The sequence below is a fragment of the Paralichthys olivaceus genome, chromosome 1 (genome assembly GCF_024713975.1).
Source record: "Paralichthys olivaceus isolate ysfri-2021 chromosome 1, ASM2471397v2, whole genome shotgun sequence".
Classification (NCBI taxonomy): domain Eukaryota; kingdom Metazoa; phylum Chordata; class Actinopteri; order Pleuronectiformes; family Paralichthyidae; genus Paralichthys; species Paralichthys olivaceus.
The window spans coordinates 7,887,328-7,908,317 of NC_091093.1; the positions used below are offsets into that span (position 1 = coordinate 7,887,328).

Below are 20,990 nucleotides of genomic sequence, written 5' to 3' on the forward strand. Positions count from 1 at the left end.
ATGTCACCCAGAAACATTTAAAGTGTTCATTACTGAGACTGACTCAGCTGCAGGCCTGCACTCCATCTCCACCTCCACCACACAGCATCCTCCTCCTCTCTTGTTGGCCTGAGCCTCTGTATTTAGCTCTGCAGAGACAGAAGCCAGGCCTCTGTCTAGTAGCCTGAGTATTAATGCTGAGGGTTGAGGTCAGGTCAAGTGGAATAAACTTGCTTCTTACACGTTAAATGTTTTTTGAAGTGACCTTTGACAGTGTTGTGTTATCCAGAGAAGGTCAACGAGGTCAGTGTTGAGAAATTGATCCTGTCCTTATCCTTGTCAGAAATGATCATGTGTGATGGTGTCAGGTCGTTTCAGGGCAAAAGAAATCAGTATGACAGGAAACATTAATGTCAGTCTTGATTTGAGCTGAGCACCAGCATCCATTACAAGTCCTGTTTATCCCTCCTCCTGGGAAAGTGGTGCTAAGGGATGGGACAGAAGGATGAGACCACAGGGGATCGTCTCTGGTGTCATGGTCCCCCTGAGAGATGAGGATGTGTAGACTCTCAGCAGTTAAACCTCTACAATAACACTCAGCTGGGAGACAGAGAGTCTGCCTTCAAGGTGAATGACACCGTGGCTCCAAACTCACACACTGCATGATTGACCATTTTAATGACTGAACAAACGGACTGATTGACCTATTTGATGACTGATTAACTCACTGACAGCTGATGCAAGTATGTGATGCATGTGTCTGTGTGAGAACTTTGCTCGTCGGCACCTTCAGAGCAAGATCACAAATGGAGCTGTGGTATATCAGAGTCTTAGGTTCCCTCTTGTCTCCTTTGTTTGCTCCTGGATTTAGGGCATTACACGTGGTTCCTACCTCATATATGGATCTTACATAGTCTTTGTACATACTTTCAAAGCTACTAAACTTTGCCCTACACACTCACACATATATACGCCATTGTGCGCTCAGCCAAACCTCAAAATTATTGGTCAAGCATCATAAAACTGCACATTAGTCAGTGTAAAAAAAGGTAATACAGGCCAGACAATAGTCCACAGAGAATGAAAGTGGCTCAGAAAAGAGTAGTAAACCTTGTTCAGATCAGAGAAGAGGAACAATCCAGGAAGTTGGATGTAAAGTGAAGTGACCCAGCGAAGAAAACACCGACATGACGTTCCCTGAAGGTGACATGACGCACAGATGAAAAGCATAGATACAAAGATGAAAGCCAGAGATATCATCCCATTAAAAGAAGAAAGAAACAACATGGTAAACTGCTGCACAGGGGTGGACCACAAACACCACTTCTGCTATTATTTCACCCACAAACCAATTACTCATTTACTCGACACAAAGCATGCATAACAGTTATTTCAGGAATTCAAGACCAGCAAAGTGCAGACATTAATCTTTGAGAGTAATCTGACACTTTCAACACAGAAAATCAGTAACTGAGGGAACAGCAGGAGACATGGATGAAAGAATAACTCTTTTAACTCAGTCCTCATCCCAAAATCCAGTTTGCACTGGCCAGTTTAGGTTTGACTCTATGTGCAAAGTTGATAGATCATTTTGACAGTTTCTCAAACACTAGGTGCTGTGGGGTCATGCAGATGAGATGATCTATAATGTCTCAGACTAAAGTTAACTCTGTAGCAGCTTTTAAATAACCTCTAAAAACTCACTTTTTCTTTTTCTATATTTTAACAATAATAGTAATAATCACATTTTATTCTATATTCTATAATTACTATGCTCATCATTTTATCACAGTTTTACTGTACTAAATTTTGTTATCTCTTTTTTAAGAATAATTTAGCTGAATTTAAATAGCGGTTGCATCACAGCGGCACAACAACTTGATCTCCTCAAAAGCAACACAGGACTGAGCAGTTTCTTCAAAGTGTGAAGAAAGTAAATGTTATTCCATCAGATTCCCTTTTGTGCATAATCATCCATCTTTTAGTCAGCACATGGAAGCTCCTGGGCCATTAACAAACAGCACAGGGATATTTAAAAAAATATATAATTAAAAAAAGATGCAAAAATATTCACAGCAGGGAGAACTGCAGGAAGGTGGCAAGGAAATAAAGTGAGGCAGGGGGAGGGGGGGGGTTTCGAAAATGGAGGTATTTTATTTGATCCAAACGAAATAAAGCTGCTCCCTGGCTGAGTGCGCCTCTCAACGGGGGGGGGGGGGGGGGGGGTTGCCTGGAAAACCATGTGAAGGTCTATAAAAAGAGCAAGAAGGGGAAATCAGAGATTCTGATGAGTTTTTTTTGTTCTCTCTCTCTCTCCTGTAATTGGCGGCTCACTTTGATTAGTGTGTCTACATCTGCTGACAGATGCTGTCTGAGAATCAGACCTTCAGCAGGAGACCAGCAGCTCCGCTCAGTAGACATGGACGTGACATTCACCTCTCTGATGATCTCTCCTCATTGTTGTCTCATTGCATCCAGTAGTGTCACTTCCCTCCTCTGACCCCCCTCAGCTCCATCCATCTCATCTCTCTTTTTTAATTTCTTTTTTGCGTATTTTTTTGTGTGCACAGCATTTGCTCTTTTTACATATTTTTTTGTCTCTCTCTCTCTCCCATGTTTCTGAACTGGTAATTTTATATATACCCTTGAGGTACCGTATATGCACTGCAGAAATTTAGACTTTTCATAGCAGGAAACCTACAATATCATTAATGTCTCCATTTTTCCATAGATATATCTCAAATTGCAATTTCTCATGACTCTCTTTGTAATATACACTCAGTATTTACACTACATTGTGCAGTAAATTGAGATTATCTTCACGAATGTGTCATCATTGACAATATGTGTATTAATCCACACTTTCAGATCTAAAGGTAGAGACACTGTGGGATTGTTAGCAGAGTGGTTTCGGTGCAGTGGACAGATGTGTGTAACAGACAGATGCAGTTAGGAAGAAGGAAACAGAATGTATCACATGACTGAAGAGCTGTTCATCTGCATCTTGCTGAAAACACAGAGGGCTGTTTTCTATAACAGGTGATGAGAGGCAGGCGTATGCGTGTCCATGTGTTCTGTATGTTGTGTTTGTGTAGCTTGAACACTGCAGGGCTGGACACTCAGGACCTGCTGGGATCTGCAGTCAGAGGTCCTCCTCTTACAATCCATAAAACAAGCTATTATAACGCTGCTGTTGCTGGAAAAACAATCCTGCTGCAAGTACAAGGTTTCAGTTTTACTGACTTTGAATGAAAATGTGCAGTTTTATCCACGTAGAGCGTGAACTTCATCATCTCTCACAGTCCTTGAACGCCCTGTCTTCCTTCCTGCCAAAACTGTTGCTTGTACATGAAGTTCACTATTTCACTCGTGATGGGCGTAATACAGAAAAGGCCAAACAATAAGCAGAGAAATTAAGTTTATGGCACACAGTAAGAAACCTCTGTCTAGAGAATACAAGGTGATTTGACTTTGCTCTGAAATGGATAACAAGTACCAGATGCCTCCATCACTGTGTGTGTTGTGTGTTTGGACACGTGTTTATGAGTAGTACGTGAATTTGTTTGTGAATGTGTCTACGTATATGTTATGTTTTGTAGCTGTCTGGACTAAATATCACAATCTGTGATACTTGTTTGTCTGTCTTTGTGTGCACACAAACACAGGTGCACATGACTGACGTCATCCTTATTCCTGTTGGTGTGAGTGTGTGTATTTATTTATTTATTTGTGTGTGGTCTATTACTCCTTATGGGGACAAAAACTCCCCTGTAGTGTAAACCATTACATTTTAACACAATGACATTGCATAAGGCAAGGTCAGGTTAAGATTAGTGTAGGTATCCAGGAAGTTATAGTTATAGTCTATGTTAAGTCTCTGAAACTAAGGATACCAAACTCTGTGTGAGAGTCCACTGATATCTTCCGACGAGGTGCATTCATGGACCGTTGGATGGGCTAACATCCCGTAGCTTAGGCTTATAATAAGGTGTAAATAAGGTGTAAATGAGCTACTTTTGAGTCAAATTTGAGTTATGTAAAAACTGTGTGTGTGTGTTTTTAGATGCCTGGTAAGGATGAAATGGACAAAATCTTAGAAACACACATGCATTCTGTTGTTTATCATCTAGAGAGGATTTAGCTGACTCACTGACAGCTCTGTCTTCAGCTCAGTCCTCATCATTAACGCAGTGGATAAAGTCATTTTCCACCTTCAGCTCACGAGCTGGGATCATTAAAATGCTCAGTGAAATCTCAGACATGTCGCCGAGGGAGAAACTAATCATCAACTCACGCTTTACGTTCAGCACATTCGGACTGAACGTGCTCAGCTCGTGGATTGTTTGCATTGCACCCAGGAGTCCTCTCGGGCGTCCTATTCAAACTATCGCTCTCTTTTCTCCCTGTAGTGTTTTCTCTCTGTGTACTTTGGATGGCGATCAACAAAGCTTAAGCTGTGGGAACAGTAACCTGTTCATTTTTCTCACACTTGGAGCCGCCACAAGATTCTTTCAGCAAAGCTATACTGCTGGTTCTGCTCTTTCATTACATTGAGAAGCACTTAACCCTGTCCCCATCTTCATTTTCTCAGAGAGGACTTTTACAAGTCCTTCGCTTCCTGTGTTTAATGGATGTATAATTGTCCTCGTAGAGCAGAGACGGACCTTCCAAAAAAATTCCAGTCATCATCTTCCACCTTTTAATGATTAGCGTGCACCTGAACGGCCCTCTGGACAAACACAATGGTGGTTTTTTGGCGTTCAGTCTGCTATAGATTAGTGGGAGCTTTTTTTCATTTTATGGCTGCTCTGTCACTGTTAATACCTCAACAAAACAAATCACTGACCTATTGATAACAGACTGGAACGACATTGTTGTTGCGCCGTTGTTTGAAGTCGACGAGCCCGGCGAGACGTATGTGTCTGCATGTATGAAAATTTGGCTCATGTTACAAAACTGAAAATGGAGAATATAGAGGAAGTGTGAAGCGTAACAGCTGGGGCTCTACAACTGAAAACAGTTATAAATGTCTCACCTCCAAGGTTTCCCGACATCAAGGGACCCCCAGAATCATTTAGAAGACTTGGAAGACCTTCTTTGTCTTGAAACAGCCTTCCTGTCTGGCATGAAAACTTAACCAGACTGTCGTTATGAGGGATCTGTCGTTAGCTTGACCTCACGGCTTAGCTGCTTTCACTCACTGTTATCTCACACTTACCCGTCCTACTTCAGTCCCTCTTTAGCCTCCCCTGTTTCCTTATCTCCACATCGGACCATCTGTCACTGTCTCCTGTTCAATTCATTCAGTGTGGTGTGTTTTATTTGCATTACATGTAAAATCACTTTCCAAGTGTCTTTCTCTGTCACACACACGTCATGTTTTAGACATGAACTCTAAAACATGTCCAGATGATGGAATCTGGAAATGATCTGGCGTTTGCTTCTCACATATTAAGAGCACAGCAGGAGATCGTCTGGGTCAGACAGGTCAGGATGTTGGTAAAGAGCATCTCCGGAGCGTCCAGGTGAGGGCTGACACCTGGATACAGCATGCAGGAGGCAGGATATGATGTATAAATTCCATTGTGGAATTTATATGTTTTTGTTTACAGCATATCAACAACACGTGCGATTATCCTTATCACCAAAACCCTTTGAACCTCGTTGTATTTCCAAATGCCAGCATCTTCTGAATACATGACACCTCTTTTTCATCCTGAGATATTTGTATTCTTTTTGTTTGTCACAGTTTTGTATCTGTCGCGTGTTAGAAACATTATTAACTCGCCCTCTAGTTCCAGTGAATCTTCGAACATTTTCCTGCTGTATTCCTGACATGGGCTGACAGCAACTCAGGCATTTTCATTCTCACTTTCTGCCCCGCTGGATAATTTCAGGAAAATATCCAGAGTTCAGTGTATGGCTGAAAGCAGCTATACAGATGTTGCACTTTGGTGTGGTAAATAGTGATATTACAGATATTGTCACACTATAAGCCGGGGACATTAACATCTGGTATCAGTGAACTAGTGAGTTAATCAAAGTCTATGTGGCCTAAAACATTACAGAGGTCATAGACAAAACAATCTGTCTGAAACCATCTGACAGAGTTTTACTGACCTGAAAGACCAAGAGTAATCAATAGATAACAATAATCATGAGCTTAATGTGTTTTCTGGTTAGGTTTTTCATTATGCAAACTGATTTTGATTGCTCTTTGCTGTCAGGTATGATACCAAATCTCCAGATCTCTGTAAAAAACAGAACACGTGTGTCTGTCACAGAAAGCAGCTCAGAGGGTCAGAGATGCCGCATTCCTGCAGTGACACTAAGCCAGGATGGGTCACAGAGGCCAGAGACCACTGGGAGAGACACTGTCAGACAGAGACACACACGGAGAAACACACATACGGAGAAACACACACACAGCATCACAAAATCCCCAGAATCTTCTCAAAGCCAGTAAAAAACAGACAGCAGTAAATATAAAAGTTCTAGTCCCATAACTGCGGAACACTTTGAACTGAAACAATAGTACTTAAAAGTGTGAAATTGCAGTTTTCGCCTCTGGTTCATAAAACTCGCTTAGCTGTTACTGGGAAATCGTGCCTGACGAAAGGATGCAGGATGATTTACAAAATGTCACGGTGATGTGGTGAGATGCTGCATCATTCTCCATCATCAAGTTTAGATAGAAATCCAGTCTGTGGTGTCTGAGGTTTCCTTGATGAGTAGGAAGAAAGAGGCCTGGTCTCACTCTCACTCTTTTAACAACCATTCCAATGAGATGATTTCACTTGTTTTTCATGTTATTCATCTTATTTTAAGGTTTCCACCAGCTTTTTAGAGGAACAGCTCAGTATTTTAGAGTGGGGTTGCAGTCAGGATGTTTTTCTGCTTTGTTCTGGGACTGAAGTGCTGTCATCACATGAGGTTGACAGATTTGGTACCACTATGTTTGTACAGACTAAACCTGTAACTTAACTCTATCTGGCATCTGGTTCTTAAATGCTACACAAAAGTGATGAATGAAAACGGTTGTTTGACAGATAGTTACCTCTGCCAAGAAGATTATTTTATATTTGTCTGTGCAGTATTAAAAAACTCTGCTGAGCCGACTTCCATGACATTTTGCTGAGGGGACTATTGTCCATAAAGTTTTTATCGTCAATGCAGACAGTTTACAGCTACTGTTGTGCATGCAGGAGTAAGTGGCATCCAATGCATTTCTCTCTCTCAAGCAATGTCATGCTCATGCACCCTCACTACTGCCATAGATCTAAATCATTCTGTGGGAAAGTGAAATAAAATTCCTGCATCTGCCCATTTATTCTTGTGTATTACAAAATAGAATATGTTCATGAACGAGCACACGACCAAAATAGGTGATCTCTTGTTATTATGCGAAGTGTAAAAAAAGTGTGTTCGTCATGAAACCGTGGCAGGAGAAATTAGACTATGGAGGTAATTAGTGGGAAATACTGCCTAGTCTTAGTGGAGGAAGGGCTTTTCTGGCTTCTTTAAAGATTAGGATATTTCCCAACATATTTGACTAGTCCTTTAAGAGATCTAAAAAAATCTAGGGATAGGGATAATAATCTGAATGAGTGAAATACAATTTTGAGATATTTCGCTGGATAGCTTCTTTACAAAGTTCGAACCACCTGACTCCAGAAACCATAAATGCATCAAATTTAACTCTCTGCAAGAAAACAAATGATGTATTACCTATAATACTAAACCTGGTTTGTCTAGGGCCCCAAGGTCCCTTGAAATTCTCCTGGTCATATGGTTAATGGTTGTATTTATACATATACATTCATATGATCTGGAATGTGGGGGGGGGGAGGAAGGGTGCAGGTCAGCTTGTATTCTGGTGGAAGTGGTTCAGACCTCCTGTGCTCCCAGTCAAAGCTTTCTCTGTTAGACCAGAGCTCTGATGTTTCCCCTGAGGCCTGGGACCTGGAAGTGGGATATAGCTGAGCAAATAAACACAGAGGAGGTGCTCACACTCGCCACGCTAACACCTTTACATATGTATACTCACACAAGTTAAAACGAACACACACATTAACGCAATTACACGCCAACACCAGAAGGGTTTAACATGCGGCTGTACACAGCACTTTCGCACCTTTCGGAGGAGGCTGATGTGGATTGTTTTTGATTAAACAGGTCAAAGTAGGAATGCGTTGCTTTTCTTAGTATTGTGGGACAAATGGTTGGAATGTATAAATTAGTTTAACTTATTTATAAATGTGCTCTCACTGAGGATAAAACAAGTTCACAAACTCCCACTAGTTCGAGCACCAGCAATAAATTCAACATCATAACTGAACAAGGCTTACTCCCATAAGAAAATATGCAATAAATGAGCATGTGTTATACCACAGTTTTAGTGTTGGACTCATCGGACTAATGTGTTTCAGTCTAATCCATCATCACACCATCATATACAACACGACCAGCCAAGTTTCTCTAAACTGCTTTCAACTGTGAGCTCTGCAGAGCAAATAAATCAATTACAGCATAGTTGATGAATACAACATGCTGTAGTTGTAACATGTATAAGCCACATCAGTGAGAAGCATCCATCAAAATGACAGAACGTACACGCACACATGGCTGCTCTCCTGTCTTGGTGTGTCAATAGGCCATTGACCTCCACTGGGCTTCACTTCCTGTGTTCCTCTCACCAGAGTCTCAAGAGGGAACACTCTGAGCTGACAACAACCTTCATCCCTGTCTTCAAACCATTCTCCTCTTCCTCCTTTCAGTGTCCTCCCTCATTTCTTACTTGTGGCATTTCCTCCCACTTCACCCCCTCCTCACGTCATCCCACATTTTTGCAGTTAAAGGTGATGCAAAGAAAAAAAGATGAAATTTGACACGAGACCTCCTTTCTCATGATCATATAGAAACTCAAACTGGGGGAATACACTCAAAGACATAAGGGTACCAAAGGGTACTTCCATCCAGAGCCATTTGCTTCTAAAGGAACCTTTTTTCATTGGAAGACTAAGTGTTTCTTGTTGGAAGAAATGATTGTGAAAGCATAGGTGTTTTAAATCTATATGTACAGTATCTGGAGTCCTTACTGTCAGTCAGTTGTACTTGGGTTCTGTCATGATGGAAAGGTTCTTGATAGAACCCCAGGTAGAATTCTCGGTGGAATCATTAAGTCCTGAAAGGGTTATCTATAAAATCTCAAACGGGGGGTTCTTGGTGGAACCTTTAACAGTTGGTTCTAGGTGTAAACCTTTGTGATGGGTTGTTGGTAGAACCCTCCAGATCGAACCTTAATAAATTGGTTGACAAGGAACCAAAAACTCTTATGGGGACAAGCCAAGGAACCCTCTGTGGTTTTACTTAGCGCTTTCATTTTTATTGTACATTTTTTGAGTGTAGATGTGTAATGTGAACTGGACTCATAATGCAGAGTGCCTGCAGAATAATGCATCATCCATGCTGTGCCCTATTCTCTGGACCCCTGCACTGTCTGAGGATGATTTCTGAGGATGTATTGGGGGTTAGTGGGGTTATCCCGTCTTTGTAACTCATTCCTGCCTGCAAATGCACAAATTAATCACAGAAACACTGAATGGGAAACCTTAACAGTGAGCATCCCCCCTCTGGATGGAGACCCCTGGCTAAAGAACATAATCTTCAGTGTAAGACGATCCAGGCCCAGGCCTGCCTCTGGACCCCGTCTCTACGTTTCCTCCCAGTGCCTCTGTGCTGATTTTGGCAGCAGCTGCAGCAGCAGACTGGGGTTGAATGTGATCTTGCCTGCACCCCACAATGGTCAGCCACCACCACAAGTGACTGGTTGGTGAAAGTTGCTACCCGATGTTCAGAGAGGAGGATGACCAGGGGTGAAGTTTATGATGCTCTGGATGACATGTTGGATTTTTCACAGGTTTAGATTTAATTGTTTTTCCTTTTAACCAGAAACTAGTTTCAGAGTCCTTCCACTGTTTACATTTTTGAAATAATGTCAGCAGTGGTTAGAAAAGACAATTCACTGGTTGTTACAGGTTTAATAAAGTCCCCGGGCTCTGCATCAATGCCAATCAAGGCCTTTTTAGTGGATCAGTATGAGCATTTTAACGTCCAATTCATTTCCACTTCTTTGTCAATTATAAACTATTGCACTCAGGGTACATGAGCTGTCAACAACAGCAGCCAGCAGTCACATTTTTTGACATCCACACTGACAGAGTGTTAGCGAAAGCCAAGAGAGGCCGTTCAACCCCTGTCCAAACCGTTCTACCATGCATTGTCTTGGTCTGCAGCTAATCAGCAGTGAAATGTGCAAATTACTACACACATGAATTTTAATGTGGACTTACAAAGCAACAAAAGTCAATACAGTGGGACAGCCTTTAAAAAAGTAGCACTTACAGGCTGAACCATAGCTGACATGAGATGAGGAGAAAAAAACAGATAAACTGCCAACAACATAAGAAGATAATTCTCCTGTTACATGTCTGAACTGTGAAATGTGTGATTTTGGTCAAATTCCTCTGAATCGTGACGATCACCGTGCAGACTCTGGCTCCAAGTGACATCACCAGCACAAAATGTCAACACTCCTATCTGGGATTTTTTGACTTAATTTGAATGCTGTGGGAGGAAGTGGAGATGTGCAGATGTTTGGCCATGAACCAAAATGAACTTTTGACCAGTTGGTGATTAGTGAAATAACAAGAGATCAAAGTCATAGCAATTTGTCCACATACCTGTAAAGTGCATTAAACGCAACATAAAGTGAAATTCCTCATGCAGTGATTGTTCTCCCTCAGCAAAACTTTATTGACAGCATTCGTAAACTAAAGAAGAGCCTTCGATCGTGGGGGGATTGACGTTTGAAGTCTTGCAGACAGAGACCGCTGTTTGATCCTTGCAGCTTTTTGGCCTCAGCAAACCTTAAGAGGACACAAAACTATCCCTGTGAAATAAATAAAAATGGAAAAGGCAGACACCTCATGGGGTTTCATGGACAGGGGGCAACACTGAGGCCAACAACATGTCAGTCTGCAGAGAAGAGAGAGAGAGACGGGCAGAGATTATGTCAACAACTAGTGAACCGATGGCGTCCACAGTAAGACGAGAGGCCGATAGTAAGACTTGAATATGAATCGACGTGTTTCAAATCAGAGGCCAATGCACAACGAGTGAAGTAAAGTGCACAGAGAGGACATGAAAAAGGAGAGAGGAGGTGAGGGAGCTTGCTAGCGTCATGCATCACTCTCACTAATAAACCATGACTGACATTAAAAGGCTGTACCCAATTACTGGATGCTGTCCCAGCCCTCACACAGACTCTCTCTCTCACACACACACAGTTAAATAGTTGTGGGTTTTGGAAGGCAGGTTAAAAACAATTTTAATCTACAATGTGCGTACCACAGAAATGCACACAAACACTCACATTCTAGATTCCACTGAGTGTCATGTTGACCGAGCCTGTTGCCCGTCTGACCAACATACTTTCACATTCCAAAACAAAAAACACACGGGTCACCTCTCCCTTCACCCTCATCTGCTCGTCCAGACACCGCAGCCTCCCCTGTCCTGTCATTCAGAGACACCCAGGGGAGAGCCGCTGAGGCTGCTGCATTTTTGACTGACCGACCTGTAAATGTACGTGGATGTGTACAAGGGCATTGTAGTGAGACATGTCTTTTATTGCCGCGGTGCATCTTCTGTTTTTTAAATACTAAAGACTGCAGCAGTGTGCAGGGTTGTAAGCACTAGCAGCATCGCATGTGGGATGGAAACATCTGGACATCAGTCCAGACTGAAATGTCTCTATACTGGATGGATTGACATGAAACTTTGTACCAATGGTGCTCGGAGGAAGTTGACCTTGATGATCCTCTGACTTTGTACCACCAGGAGTATTTTGTTTATTTAGAGATATAAATGGGATTCAGGGTGGACTATTATAAACCACTAGTGTGATGGTAGAGCACAGGGTCATGCTAAAAAAACATTTAATTCATACATCATGTGGTGTGACTACATCCAAGGGCCAAAGTGTTCGTAACTGTTGTGAACAGCCACACTGAAGATGGACGGTAAAGACGACTCTCAAGAGAGGAAGGACATTATTGTTTGAGTTTGGGGATAATGAGGCACATTTTCCATTTTTTTGTCTCACCTGTAAGAATTCATAGTGATGCACTGGGTTGGTCACATGAAAAGAGACAGTAACAGTTCCTTAAAGTTCACGCTCTTCACCAATCATTGAATAAATGTATTAGGCTTTAAACATGGTTCCACTTTCTTTCAGGATCATTTGTTGCTCATTAGAAGAAAACAGACGTCAGTCCACATTTGGCCACTTCTTCACACGTCTCTCGTAGCTTAGATGTTCTCCAGAGTACAGCTGAGTTTGTTGGTATAACCTACATGGCCAAATATACTGAAATACTGAATTAAGCACCATTCATCAGATTTACTGCAAATGCTCATCTGCAACACATTTATACTGGGACTGCCATAAAATCAATTTCTGTTCCTTAAAAAACTTAATCCAGCCAACATGTATTTAGATCTTTTAGTCATCTCACCAAAAAACACCTGCTTTTAATGGAGATGCTGATACGACATCAATGCTCTCATTTCCCCTCCTGTTGAAATCAGTTCATTGCAATGTGTGTAACTAGTTCAGATGAAGCGTTGTGCCACTGACATGCTGTGGCTGCATGTACCCCATCTACCCATCTGTGCTGCAACTCTCAGTTTGGTGATGTCATTGACAAAGAGACACCACATCATGACTGATACCCAGATACACTTCATGTCAGTATCAGCTCCCACATCAATATGGCAGCAACGGTATACAGCCTCTCAGCAGGAAAGACCTGCATCTGTAACACATTATCCCATTGATAGATGACTGATGGATTGATTGATTGATCATCTGACTGACAGACTGAGGGTGTTCGTCTCAGTCTTCACTCTCCTGTCTGCACCTCAGCCCCGTGCGCTGCCCTTTCCATCCCTTTCTCAACACTCTCAGCTAACAGGCTGCAGATTAAAGCGGCTCTCATCTGGATCTCATCAGTTTAGGCCAAGCTCATTTTATAGGTTACTTTTCATTCAGGAGGAGGAGGAGGGATTACAGAGTGATTTAGGGTTTCACTGCATGGAGGCTGGAGGAGAATAAAAGCAACTTGTTGCCTTGAGGGGACTGTGAATGAGGGAGCATGCTACATCCCCTCCAGGAACAGCATGCAGTTTCTAGGATATTTGCATTTCTTGTGTGTGTCTGTCTGTCTGTCTGAGTGTGTGTGTGTGTGTGTGATTTTTGTTGCGTGGCTGTGCCGCTCCAGTTTCTGAGCCATTTCCTCTCTGTTTTTCCATCTGTGATGTCTGTAACATGTGGTGGATTGTTGTGGGATTGTTGGATAAGTGTCACTGCCAAACACCATGAATCAATTTTGGGAAGAATTGTTGCCCAGTTTTCATTGCACAATGCTGTACTTGAAAAAAACTATATCCACCAATGTGTTACATCACAAAAGCAGTAACTAATTACTTCACTTTCACTAATAGGTTTTTTTCAGGTTTATTTGGTCAGACAGCAAATATTATGCAAGGAACAAGAATAGAAATCAGAAAAGATCTGCCTAAAACACAACCGCATATAAATAAATAAAACAATAAAATAAATGTTATAAACAATCATTTAAATTATCTCCCAGAACTTACTTCTACCGAATGGCTTTTACTTTATTGTTTCCTTTTAGCTATTATTATGTTTCTTTAACGATATTCTTTTGTCATCACCTTTAAAGATATAAGGTATAATATAATTAGCTGTCTTTGATTTGAATGTTTAAATGTATTATTTTGCTTTTTTTGGGGGGGTTTGAATTCTTCTTAGCCCTTTTAATAGCTGTTTTGAAAGGTGTTAAAATTGTGTTAAATAACGATGTTATTATCTTTATCATTAGCATTAATAAGCATATTTCCAAAAGGTGAAATGAAAATGGCAGTACAAACATCTGATTACAGTCTCTTTATTTTCAGGAGGAAATGCTGTGAAGGGTTCAGGTTTGTGATGGGCCAGTGCATACCTGAAGGTAGGTAAACCATTAACACTGACTCTTGAACTTCACATGCTCTTGCTCTAACAGTGTTTGATTAAAACAGTCTGCAACACAATCTGGACATATTTGTCCACGGGGAGCTACAAAGATAATGTGGTCGTTATTATGGCTGATCTTTGTCAGTTTCAAGCAATTATATTAAGGAGTCCTCGCACATTTCACTGTTTCATTATTTACATCATCATGATCACCGGTTAAAATGCCTCTACAGAGTAACAGTGACTCACTCTGACCGCTAGAGGGGACTGTTCCCCACCTTGTTTAAACTGGATGTTCAAAGCGTGTTGTCTGATGCAGTTGTGTCTAAAAATCATATTTGTAAAATTAACCAATCATTTAGTACACAGCCTGATGTCCTACTACATCTTGAGATTAATGCTCTACTTGATTTCATGATGTTCTATTCATATGCTTGTCAATCTTGTAACAGAAGAACCTAGAACAAGGTCTAATGTACAGTTCAACCATACAGTATATATAGGCCACAGCACACATACAAGTATTACAAATATGTGTTTTCCATTTGATTTAAAAATAACTTTATTCCGAGGCTTTAATCAAGAGAGCCCTGGACTCTCAAGACAATTTTTCTTTTTCTTTTTAATCAACCAAAAATTAAACTTTAAAAACTTTGTAATAGTCCTATTTCACAACATATATATTTTGGCAATATGATTAGAGTCTGAAACCAGTATGAAACCTACACCCTTTAGAAATGTAGGTGTAGACATGTGGAAAGCATTTGATAGTTGAAAAACAAATTACAGTGCGACCTTAAACCTGTCAAATACAATGCAGAATGATGACGATTCATGAAAATAAGACATCTCAGTATACTGATCTCTAGAGTAAACTATTGACTGTTCATTCTCTTTAGGCAGAGTTTTTTTTACCTATCATTGTAGGAAAGCACCTAAACAATGGTTATGTTTTATTAGGTGTCCCTGTGAGCCACAATAATGTGAGAATGATCCAGAAACCTGAAACTGAAGCAGCTGAAATGAACATTTCCTTTTGTTATTGTTTCTACTCTGACACGTCAATATGTCAGGCTGTATTGGTCAGTTTCCATGTGGATGTGGAACTTTATGAATGTGAGGATGTGGTAATAAAAAAGCAGTTACAGGTGATTACAGTTATGTTTTGATGCTGACTAACTTACTTAGTTCCCACACGCTCTTCCTTCTCTCTCTGTCTCTGTAGGTGTAGACGTGTGTGCTGCATCTCCCTGTGAGCAGCAGTGCACTGACAACTTTGGACGAGTTGTCTGCACATGTTACCCTGGCTATCGCTTTGACCGAGAAAGACACCGCAGCCACAAATCCCCTTACTGTCTGGGTCAGTACCTCACCCACCCCATCTCTCAGTCAATGATTCTCACTACCATGTCTATTACTGGTATGGTACAAAGTATGTCTCACTAATCCCAGCTCCACAAAGTCATTGTTTGTCCTTACAGTAAAGATTAAGTGGACAATCTTCAAAAGATTAAATTCATGTGTTTCTTCAAACAGCATCAAGATGCTGAAAGTGTGAAACTGTGGCCTTCTCCTGTTTGATGCAGCATAAAGCAAATCAGCAGATTTCTTCTCACATCTGCACCCAGTATTTACATTATGTAAATGCGATTGACCTGCAGTCATACTATGTGATGCCTCAGCAAGGTTCTTATTGCTCTAGGGTTTATCATATCCTAAGATATATAGATAAAATATTCCTTCACCTACTGTATGTCCAAGGGGCGAGGGTGACAACTGAGATCCACATGTAAAGATGAATGTGAGAATGCAGCCAGATGTGCTACATGTAATTTATCCTCTACCCTCTACCATCTTTCTGTCTGTCTGTTCACTTTGTGTCATTGCATTAATAGTATTTATAACATCATATGGAATAGTCCAAAATTAGATTTTAATTTGATTGATCATCTCATGCAGACATTGATGAGTGTGAGCACCCAGGCAGCAGTGTGTGTGACCACGAGTGTGTGAACACAGTGGGAAGCTTCCTGTGTCGCTGCCACAGCGGCTACATACTGGCACCGGACCATCGCTCCTGCATCCCTGTACACAACTGTAAGTTTCTGTTGGGATTCACAAGTCTGGGTAGGAAACAGTCAGCATCTTTCCATTATGGTTCATTGACTTCACTGTGAAGGTGTTTGGCCAATACAAGATAATATGGATAATATTCAAGTAAATTGTTAGCTAATTTATTAGTTTTTTACCTGCTTAAAGTCAGTAAAAGGTTGTTAAAGCATAACTATAGGGCAAACTGTTACATATAAAAACTAAGATGTTCATCGATTAGCTCTTAAAATCCAGTTAATTTTTTCAGTGTAACTGTCAAGCAGTGACTTGTAAAGAAGAGCATTTGTTGCCCTTCCTGAACTTGTAAGTAAATATGTTTTATGTGAATGTTTTGTCTTGCAGTGAGCTCTTCTGGGAAGTCAGACACCTTGATGAGTGCTGGTACTTGTTCATTCACCTGTCAGGACTTTATGAACATGAAAAACAATTTGCTGCAGCTGAAACTGAGGCTGGGCAACACACAGTCACCAAACCAGGTAACATGTTCACTTTTTAGAGCAATATTGAATCTATGTTTCCCAACTTTGACCAGTGAAGACAGAGCAGACTGTCCTTACAAATCTTAGACCATTTTAAGACTTAACTCGATTACTATAATATAAAAATCAAACAATATTCATAGATGGCTGCAAAGTAAGCTAGACTTAATATTTCCATAAATTTCCCTCTGGATCAATAGTATCTATCTATCTAAAGGTAAATGTTTTATCATAAATGTTAATGCTAATAATTCATCTGTTTATGTCTGTTTTGAATCCACAAAGTCTTTTTGTGTTTGCAGGTGCCGGGCCTGGCTAACAGCAGTGACAAGCCGTCTCTGGGGAGGGCAGGAAAAAGTCCTGATAGTCCTTGTCTTCCTGTTATAGCTGGTCCTCCAGGAGCTCCTGGGGTCCCAGGTAAGGTTGAGATAACAGAAATATGAGACACAGAATCAAATCAAATGGTCCCAAAGTAGAAGCAGGGAGAGTTACTGGTTAATGGACTATGTGATTGTTACAATGACTATGTCACCATGTTAAAATGATAAAGACGAAGAAGAGAGAGAGGAAGGTACTCTTTGAAGAAAAGTAAAAAAAAAAGAATCAAATAAATGAAAATGCTATAAACAAATGAATGCAGATGGTGTAGAAATTAAAAGCAACCAAAAGCTTCTAAAAAAAATAAAGGTAAGTTGTAAACACCTCATGTAAGTTTTATTTTCCTTTAGACTATTGATTTCCAAAACCAAGTTTTAATGTGAGCAGGGTAACAAATGACCCACCCAAGATATTCCTTTTTTTTTTTATTATGACATTGCTGTTATTTTTTGTGTAAGACTGATTTAAATAATTATCTCATTTTAATAGTTTCCCTACTTATAGCTTTAACCACTTGTCCTCACCAGGTCACCCAGGTGAACCAGGAAAGCAAGGCGACCCAGGGGAGAGGGGCCCTCCTGGCCCTCGGGGTCCGCGAGGGGACATGGGACCCATGGGTCCAGAGCCTGACTTGAAACATATCAAAAGAGGCCGCAGAGGGCCAGTGGTAAGAAAAACAAGATTTAGTTACCACTAGCAAAGTGCCATAAAGACAACTCTCCCAAAAACCTGTCTTTAATACAACATAACAAATCATAATAGCATATAATCATTTTAAGGGATTTACCCAATACTACAAACACACTAAAATCATATTTTCGCCTTGTAGATTACCCATAACATTCTCTAACTTGCTTTGTAGCCTGCTGATGAAATGCTTTATACTTGTAAAACCTTCCCACAGCCTCAAAAAGCTCATTTGATGTGTGTGAAATCATCCCATATGCCATAATAATGTCTTTATAATAACGGACATGAACACATGTTGCTCTAATTACAAACACACCCACTGCTCTACATGTGTAACATCATACATAAATGCTTAAACAAGTGTATTTATTAGTCTACAGCATGAAGGCTCATTTCTCCTCATTGAGCCACTGTCACAGCTTAGTGACATATACCCATGTGCTATCATTTCTACAGGGACCACCTGGAGCAGCAGGAAGAGATGGAATAAAGGTCATTATAACACATTCTTATTTTCTACATGTGCAGGAGTTCTTGTCTCTTCCCATGTGTGTAGAGCTCCACTGTTGCCCTCTAGTGTCTGAAGTACATTTAAACATTAGTGAGCAGCCTCCACAGCTCCAGTGTCTCTAGATCTACAGTAACTTTGTCCCGGTGGTTTCTTCCCTCCCAGAGGATTCATTGACATAGATTGTATTGTACAAACACTAATATTCCAATAGTAGCTGCAAATAAATACTAGAGTTCATGTTAACTGTGTTCAGGACAGTTGACAGTTACTACAGGTTGAATACATGTTCTTGTGTCCTGAAAGCATTTGAATCGTTCTGACACTGGGGAAGCTGTTCATGTTGAAACTACATTAATTTGTGCTGTTTGTCGTCTACAGGGTGAAAGAGGAGTCCCAGGTCCCAGAGGCCCACCTGTGAGTTTATGCTGTAGTAAACACATTTATTCATACTTTACTTCCTGAATCTAGATTGAAAACTAGGAGGGACAGAGTGTTTGCCATCAGGGCTTCAAGACTCTGGAATAAATTGCCTGAGGAAATAAAGCTGTTTTCTTTTAAGGCTCGGCTAAAACATAGTTTTTAGAAGGTATTTTGGTCTTCTATCTCTATTTTTGTCATTATTATTATGATTAGCATTATTTATGAACTTCCTTCTGTATTTCAACCATCTGTTTTCTATCATTGTGCAGCACCTTGTGCCGTGCTCTATTATTGAAATTATTATTTATACATATTGTACTTTTAAACCTCTAAAAAGAAAACATTGCTTTCTGACAATGTGGAGCTTCTTAATCAATTCCTGAATTTCCTGTCTGTCTCCAGGGACCTCCCGGCTCCTTTGACTTCCTGCTGCTGATGATGGCGGACATCCGTAATGACATCATTGAACTGCAGGAGAAGGTGTTTGGTGAGCGGCGAGGCATCTCTCTGGACAGTCCTCCTCAGTCCAGTGGGGAAGTGGATTTTGTAGATTGGGGCTCAGGCCAAGGAGATCTCATGGTCAATAGTTGACCTTTGACCTCGGTCACAGTAACGGAATACTCAAGCCCAGCAACACAGTCACCGAACTTGACTCTTTTCTTCACTGATAAAGGACATTGGTGGTCAAAGAGCCAAAATGTAGATAATTCTTAAAATCACAGCTGGGATGAAGTGGGCAAGGAGCCTCAGCGGTTACACCCTCAACATTGCCACAGTCTGTAACACGGGGAGATCCAAGGATTACAAAATGAAACTCATTCTCTCTGCAAGCGAGCGAATCTCCTCGCTGCCGTTCATATGCTGTGGTGTGAGTGAGGGAATTGCGTGCGGGACATAGAGTGAGAAAGACACAGTGTGAGCCTTCATGTCTGAGTCTCTGAGCTCTGCCTCTGAGCTGAACCACTTCAAACGATGAACTTTATCGTCTACATCTCTTCCTGTTCCTGAGTCTGTCCGTGGAAGCTGTGCAGCCGCTGACAGTGTGCCTGCAGGGCACTGGTACAAAGACCCAGGACCCGCACCCTGAGCCTCCCCTGCACCTGACTGCAGGATCCAGCCCTCGAGCCGAAGATACTTTCTACTCTGAGGCACAAAGTTCAGAGACAAATTCAATGCAGACAACCCCAATGTTGACAGTAACAGTAATGCCTGATGTAATGTTGTTATTATGCCATTAACAACTCAATTCAAGTATGAATAATATAACATTTACTGCAGCAATATATTCATTTAGAAATAATATTAAAGATGTCACAAATACAACACAGTCAATCTTGTGAGAGTAACGTTCACATAAGTAGTATCTGCTTCTTATAAAACAAATATGCAGACACATAAAAGCTTTAAAATAAAAAGGATCAATTAATTTATGCAAAGGTACAAAGGTTCAAAAATCACATATTATCAGGCTATGTGATTGTAAACATTAATGAGTGAAATTGTCAAACGGGAACAGTTTCATGGAATTTGTTGCACATGTTCTCGTACTGCACACATGCTTCTGTCAGTAGTTTGTCAGAAACATGTTCGACATGAAGAAGGAAGGCAGCTTGAAAGCTTCGTACTGTGAAGCAGCAGTTGCCAGGAAGGGTAAACCCATTGCTCAATAAAGGTGTCATCTTAATAGAGATTTTACCTGTTTAATGTGGATTTTTATTCATAATGTTCGCAGTTTTATTTTTTAACGATCGTCAAATTGCAAATGATCAAAATTAAAAATATGAAAATGCTAAAGTGATTGCATCAAAAACTAGAAAGAGAGAGCATACCTCCACCAAGGCCCAGCAGCCCCCTCATGAAACTAAATTAGTTAAATTCACATGATTTTGATTTTGAGTTGGTTCCGAACCATAAACATCAGTCCTCTAAACATACCTGATTACTTTCTTTTTACTGCTTTCATCAAGATCCATGAATTATTTTGAGAAATGTCATGGAAATCAGTTGAGAAGTTTTTGCATAATTGTGCCAACAATTTTAACAAACAAATGCAGACAAAACCTAAACATGCATACATCCGCCAAGACCTAACAGTCCCCTCGAATTAAACCAAACCTCACAGCTAAGGCCACATTAAATTTTCCAGCTACACATTGGAGGTAGTTTTTAGCTGAAAAAGCTACACCCCTATGAAACATTTAAAGGTCCAGTGTGTAAGATTCAGGTGAAAGGGATCTATTGGTAGAAATTTAATGTAGGACAATCCTCATGATGTTTTCACATCTAAACACCTTTTGAGTTTTTATGACAACTGAAGCTA

At 40.7% G+C, this 20,990-nt stretch overlaps 1 protein-coding gene across 3 annotated transcripts in view; it reads left to right on the plus strand.

The window, feature by feature from the left end:
* LOC109624788 (collagen and calcium-binding EGF domain-containing protein 1-like) overlaps positions 1 to 20,360 on the plus strand; it is a 45,856-nt gene extending 25,496 nt beyond the window's left edge. For all 3 annotated transcript variants that reach the window (XM_020079701.2, XM_020079703.2, XM_020079702.2), the window contains 9 exons: positions 14,023 to 14,075; positions 15,306 to 15,440; positions 16,040 to 16,177; positions 16,535 to 16,668; positions 16,974 to 17,088; positions 17,577 to 17,716; positions 18,196 to 18,231; positions 18,629 to 18,664; positions 19,073 to 20,360. In XM_020079701.2, coding sequence (XP_019935260.1) covers positions 14,023 to 14,075; positions 15,306 to 15,440; positions 16,040 to 16,177; positions 16,535 to 16,668; positions 16,974 to 17,088; positions 17,577 to 17,716; positions 18,196 to 18,231; positions 18,629 to 18,664; positions 19,073 to 19,261 — 976 coding nt within the window. In that variant the 3' untranslated portion in view covers positions 19,262 to 20,360. The remainder of the gene's footprint in view (positions 1 to 14,022; positions 14,076 to 15,305; positions 15,441 to 16,039; positions 16,178 to 16,534; positions 16,669 to 16,973; positions 17,089 to 17,576; positions 17,717 to 18,195; positions 18,232 to 18,628; positions 18,665 to 19,072) is intronic.
* Positions 20,361 to 20,990: the final 630 nt, after the last annotated feature.